The sequence below is a fragment of the Rhipicephalus microplus genome, chromosome 3 (assembly GCF_043290135.1).
Source record: "Rhipicephalus microplus isolate Deutch F79 chromosome 3, USDA_Rmic, whole genome shotgun sequence".
In the NCBI taxonomy this organism is placed as follows: domain Eukaryota; kingdom Metazoa; phylum Arthropoda; class Arachnida; order Ixodida; family Ixodidae; genus Rhipicephalus; species Rhipicephalus microplus.
The window spans coordinates 68490638-68497316 of NC_134702.1; the positions used below are offsets into that span (position 1 = coordinate 68490638).

The 6679-nt window shown below is 50.0% G+C and overlaps 1 protein-coding gene across 1 annotated transcript; it reads right to left on the reverse strand.

Moving 5' to 3' along the window:
• Positions 1–3242: 3242 nt before the first annotated feature.
• Positions 3243–6159, reverse strand: LOC119186181 (uncharacterized). Its single transcript, XM_037434895.2, has 3 exons — positions 6129–6159; positions 3791–5603; positions 3243–3373 (listed from the first exon to the last, which is right to left on the reverse strand). Coding segments are annotated over exons 1-3 (1824 nt in total). The 5' UTR covers positions 6138–6159; the 3' UTR covers positions 3243–3371.
• Positions 6160–6679: the final 520 nt, after the last annotated feature.

A 6679-nucleotide genomic window follows, 5' to 3' on the forward strand; every position in this document is an offset into this window, starting at 1 on the left:
GGGCACGGCAGTGAATCTCCCACCCCTCCCTCTGGTGACAGGCCTAACGACAGATTAAGGACTTCGGGATGACCCCGATGTATATTCCCCGTGAATGTTCGCGGGCGCCTTTCAGACATATGTACAAGACTAGAAGAGCGAGCCAGACCCATCTCGCAAGCTGGCGCACCGAAGCCCGTGCGACAAAAGCCTGTCGTACACAAATCCAAGAGAGTAAAGAAGCCTCTTCTAAATCGCGCACGCAGCCTCAACAGTCCCTACTTGCGTACGAAGAGACACGTAATTTATGATCTCCTTGAACTTGGGAGCTGCCGCGGATACCCGCTATGCACACAAACGTTCGCCGCCCGCCCAGGAGTTGTGCAACAATGGCGCCATCTCGTCGACAGGCGCGCAAGCTGGCGGGCGAGGAGTGCGTTGGCGTAGCTCAACTGCGACGCGGGTGAAACGTAGTAAAGATGACCCGCGCAAGAATGCGCTGCTAGGCCCAGTTTGAAGTGTCGTTTCGCGAACAATGTGCGCCCCTCCGCGGAGTCTCTCTCTTTTCAGGGAGCAGTACGAAAATGTGAAGGGCGCGCTGCTCTTGAACTTGAGACGCGCACCAATGTCAGGGGCAAACCGAAGCCATAACCGTTCGTCAGGGAAGAAAGAACGGCGCTTTCCGCGCCCACTCTTGAGGCCATTACGAAAGCAGTGGGCCGCTCTTCACGAGATGGCACGCGGAGCAGCGGCAACAGTAGACGACCCTCTGGGAGCATGCCACAGATGAAGCGAGCCGCACGATTGCGTGCGTGCACGTGCGCGCGCATCCACTACTCAACAATGTAAACCAGCGTTTTTGTTGAATTTTGAGCGTGCGTTTGTGTATATGGGGTCATGTACTGCGTAATGTTCTGTTTTGAAGAGGAAAAGAGGTCTTGAAGAATCGGAGGTTCTTCTTTCATCTTTCACTGCTTGTGATAGGGTAATGTATCAGGTCGAGAAGACTGAGGGAGGAGGTGTGGGTACCTGGGTGAGGGAAAGGAGGTAACACTGCGTGTGTACATGCAGTTAACTAAGGCATTTTCTATGAATCAAGGTTTGTTGAACTCTGGCTCGCAATATATTACCCTCTCTCCTTGTCAATTTTCCACGAATATAGAAGTGCGTTATAGGCCCCTGCGCAGCAAGAGATCTACGTGTGTCCCACGTTGAAAAAAAAACGCGATAAGGCAAGAGAGTTTCTGCGACAGGACAGTAAACAAGAAAAACTTTAAATTATCAAAAATATAAAATGCCTCTTGCGCGTGTGTGGTTCCGAAGTTTCAGTTGAACTATTTGCTAACTTCCATTCTAAACTCTGTAGCTTCAAGAAAGTACAAAGACTGCACAAATCTCATCCCATGTGATGGCTGTGGTAAAGCAGTTCTAAGTGACCACATGACAATAATCCAAACGGAACCAAACTACTGTCGAGAAGGCGTGGACAACATCGGAACGCTTCTGTCTAATGGAATAGGGCAGAAAGGCACGGTGAAATTGAAATTCCTGAGCGATCGCGTACAAGAGTGGTGACAGCGGAAAGACGAATGGGGAACAGAGACTACAAGAAAAATAATGTGGAAACAAAAAACGGCCTCAGCCTCACGACATAGCATGTCCGCCGTCCCAGGGCCATACGCTCGACATGGTCACAGCGGGTGTCGTAGGAACAACTGCTTCCGCGAGGAAACAGCATCAATATAAAAGTGGTGCTAACAATACCCCTCAAGGAGAGAAGGATGAGCAGGAGGGAGGGTAGAGCTACTGACGAATTTGCATTCCCAAATAAGCTAGCCCTCTGCTGCAATGGTAGCAAAAGAGAGAACCAAGGTGGCAGGGCCCACACGGACTATGACAGAAACATAGAAAGCTGCAGAGAACAGTCAGGTATAGTCGTGCACCACACGGCGAGTGGCACATGTGAGGGGGGCACTGCCGCTGTCTGCCAGCGGTGTCCCGTCTTCTACTGCACGAGTTGCAGAGAGTCGACCCCTGTCTTGTGGGTGTGCGACGGTGCGTGACGCGTCCGCATGGAGCTAGCGGGTGAAATATGCGAGCGTGCCTCCCTCTATGGTCTGGTTGCTCGCCTCCTGTGGGCGACGCGCACGAAAAAAGAAGCAACGAAGAAATGGAACGTGGGCCACAAGAGTGAGTGTGTCTAGCTGGCGTTCACAGAGGGATCGGAGGACAGGTGGCTATCGGTGTTGGTGGGTCTTCCATGAGCGGAGAGGTCCTCACCCTTCGTGATGTCGAACACGCTTGATGTGACCTATCAAGTGTGAGGCAACTGTGAGGCGGAAACATATCGGTACTAGATGTCGTTATCATCATAATACAAAAACGTTAATTAAATTATTCATGGTATTATTAGTTTAGCATCACTCTTCGTGAACTGCGTCTCACATTTATTATTAAGTTATTCAAGCGCCCTACAGAGGAGACAAGAAAGCGTTTTGCACCACTAAGCTGAAATTTTCGATGAGAAGCATCCAATTATACTGTGTAACATTCACGCGACAAATCAATGCAATAAGTTCTTGCTCGTTTTTCATTTTGACGCCTGGTGTATGAAAAGGTGTGTGCCTGAAGAGCCCTTTAAAAATTAAGAAGAATCAACGTCTAAGTAAGGTTGCATTCAAAAGAAGGTAGCATTTTTTCGCGCTACAAGCAATGCGACATAAAAAAGACTTTCTTGGTAGAAAGGTTAAACCATGAAACTACCTATTTTAAGTAGCTGCTTTGTCTTTTCATCCCTATATGAATTATGACCGCCGTGCGACATGTTCAAGCTGTAGCAGTCGGGCTTTATCTGTTGAAACTCTTCAAGATGCTGTTATACACCGTATGCTTATCTCTAACAAATTGACAGAACTAATATCCCGTTTTGTGAAAGCGGAATGGCGAACTGTAAGTACTTGATATGCCATAGCAAAGTATATTATTGCAGCAGCAGCAGGTATACCACTGCCGAACGGCATCTGCAGCTTTCTACTGTAAAAAAAAATGAATTGAAATGTTCTCAGGCCACGCTGCCTTAGGAATGCATGGGATTGTGGCGTGTGAACCTTTGACCAGCCCTGTAGATTTTTCTAATAAGAGCACTGCAAACATTGAGCAACTGTCATCTCCACATGGCCCTTCTGGGCACAACGCAAAAGTCTACGTACTAGTGCGCACACGGACGTTGCAATTTATGTAGAAAATGAACGCTTAAATGCAAGTAATACACAAAACGCTTTATTTTCCATAAAATTTGTATGCTGTTGCTCTAGGTTTGATATTGCTTGTTACAGTCTTCCGAAAATGAAAATACGATGACTCAGTGTTCTTCCTTTCCCGTTCCGAGTCCTCTCTGAAAAATAATATTGAAGGTCTTAGTACGTACGAACATGCAACTACGGTGCATGTGGGCAGTTGTTCTGCAGGGCTACAAAGACTGCATATGAACGTACCGATTCACTAAACGGTGCTATACCTGTCAACGAAAATTCACAACGTGCTATTAGAGGTTTTTAGCAAGCTGCGGAAACAGGTTACGGAAAGACGGCAGCAAGGAACCGGCGGACGAGTGCGCTTGCGCGACTATTGTACGCGCATACGGAAAGGAACTGTGTCGTATTTCTGTAACGCGTTTCCGTAGCTTTCTAAAACCCTCTATTGAGACTAGCACGATATAGGAAAACGTACGGAAACCACTCAGTAAATAAACTCTTCGCCATGCTAATTCCTGCACAATGGATTAATGATACCATAAGTGTTGAAAACTTACACTTCTTCTTGTGCAGCTTGGCGACGTAGCCGACAGCGTCGAGTCCATATCCGTAGTTGTGACCATAGACTGGCAAGCCGTGGGTGTATCTGAGAGGTCCGACTCCGTAACCGAAAGCTGGGACATGAGAAGCGGTCGAGAAGGGAGTGTGGGCCAAAGCGGTAGCCACGGGGCTAGTGTGGACGGTGTGCTGCTCGCTTACGTGGTAGGGGTCGACCTTGGTCACTCTGGATACAGCAGTGCCAACATGCGCACTTGCCACAGGGGTGGTGTGGACAGCCGTCACGGCAGGGGCAGTGTGCACAGCGGTCACAGTGGGTGCTGCGTGGACAGCGGTAAGAGTGGCAGCTGGAGCAGCAGCCACTAAAGTTGGAGCCGTATGGTACACTCTAGTGATGGCCGGTGCGGTGCGGTAGGCGGCATAGCTGGTCAGCGCAGGCACGCCGTGGATGGTGGTGGCGACGGCAGGGGTAGCTGCCAAGACAGGGCTACTCTGAAAGTACCGCGAGATGGCAGGAGCGGTCTGGTAGGTGGAGACCTTAGTGGCCACAGTCGCTGGGATAGCATGGACTGCGGTGGCGATGGCAGGGGCAGTGCGGACGGCGGTCACGGTGGGAGCACCGTGGACAGCGGTAAGAGTAGCAGCCGGAGCAGTGGCTAGAACTGTTGGGGCACCCTGGTATACGCGGGTGAAGGCAGGTGCGGTGCGATAGCTGGCGTAGTTGGTCAGTGCTGGGACACCGTGGATGGTGGTAGCAACGGATGGGGTTGCAGAAATTAGTGGGCTGTTTTGAAAGTAGCGTGTGACGGCGGGAGCGGTCTGGTATGTCGAGACTTTGGTGGAGACAGTCGCTGGAACATCATGGACCGCAGTGGCGACAGCTGGAGCCGCAGCGACAATGGGAGCACTCTGGTAAACACGGGTGACAGGCGGAGTGGTGCGGTAGGTGGCGATGGCAGGAGCAGCCTGGTACACCTTCGCGAATCCGGTAGCGACAACGGGTATGGCGTGAACAGTGGTGGCGACAGCCGGATCAGACTGGTAGACCTTGGTCACTCTTGACGTGAAAGCTGGCACGGAGTGGACGGCAGTGGTGACGGCCGGAGCGGCGGCGACCTCTGGATTTCTCTGGTACACGCGGGTCACTGCCGGAGCGGCACGGTAGGTAGCGACGGAAGGGGCGGCGTGGTAGACCTTGGTGTATCCAGAGGTCACTGCTGGAATGGCGTGGACCACGGACGAGACGAAGGGAGCGGTGTGGTGCTGGCGGGTGATGACAGGGGTGGCCTGGTAGGTGGAGTAGGTTGGGCCGGACGCCACGGCAGTGATGGCTGGAGTTGCCAGCTTAGTAACCTTAGTGTAAGTGGGAGCAGCCACCACGGGAGCGGACTGGATGTAGCGGGTGACTGCAGGAGTGGTCTTGTAGGTGGTGTACGAAGGCACAGGAGCTACGGCGGCGGTCACAGTGGGAGTAGTGTGGTAGGTGGTTACGGTAGAGTGACCTGGTGAAACGACTGCGGCCGTCTTGTAGGCCGTTGTTGCGAGTGCTGGAGCAGTGTGGTACGTTGCAATGGCTGGACCAGCTTGATATGTCGTGACGCCTGGAGAAGCATGGTACGCGGTTACTGTTGGAGCGGCGTGATACGTCGCTACCGTTGAACCAATGGGGTATGCCACGGGCGCGGATACTACGGACGAAGTGGCGGGCGCCGAGTAGAATGCTCCTTGTGGCAAACCGTATCCCACTCGGTACTCTGCTAGCGCGGTGGCGAAGGCGTTAGTGGCCACGGCCAAAAACAAGAAAGCTTGAGCCTGTGAACAGTTAGTTCAATTGTGTGCAAACAAAAAGAAAGTCTGAAAAAGCAAGAATATTCGTGATAATGTTAACTATAAAATGTGATGCCACGTTCTACTGACGAGTTCATTTGTACAGGTTGCTAAGTGAATAGAAAAATGCTTTGAATAATTCATTACTTGAATGCCTCGTCTGTGCCTTTACGCAAATGACTGTTCACTATCACAGTCACATCATAATTAAGCAGGTCGCAATGTCGTGGTTAAGAGTTAATATTTCACAGAATATTCAACAATTACTTCAGACAGTTACTTAAGGTGATGCATCCGATATGCGTATTACAGCAAACGTACTGAATGCAACATTGCGAAAACACAAAAGTGGAACCATACAATGAACCAGGAGTCACTCAAGTGTGAAAGATCAGTAACCAAATCTCGATGTCTGCTAACACTGCACTTCTCAGCGCGATTTCGGCTGTTACAAATAAGAAGGAATCGTTCTTGTCTGATCTAAAGCGAATCCCTTGGTCCTATACTCACTCCAATCATGGTTTCTTGTTGGAAGACGATGTGTGAGACCACCGATGCTGCAATGGGAGCCGTCTGTCCCTTATATACGCCCAGTAGAGGCTTGGTCGAGAGAGAAAGTTGTTTTTCACTGTAAAAACGTTTCTTGAACACGCATGCTTGTAAATATACGTAGAGAAGACCAGAAATCTCGATGGCACCAGAATCTGCTTGGCAGACATATAGCGTTCATCGGTCAGCGGAAAGGAAATTGTAAGCTAAATAAATGAAGTAAACTTAAAGAAAGCCATTAGTCATTCCGTAACAGTGCTCGGTGAAAGAGCGAGCCTTCTGAAATAATGAAGCGGAGAGCCAGAGCTTTTACAATTTCAAAAAAAAAAATAAGAATTCTGAAAAGCTGAAGGATTTTGTGCGATACCCCAGACATAAATTGTGAGAAAAATGAAGAAAAAAAGTACAATAAAGGGGCACCTTTCGGTATACGGAGCAGTGGTCGCTTGTCTGCCTTTACGACATACGTTCTGCCGTGCTTTGAAGGCTATCCTCAAAAATTCATACGAGAA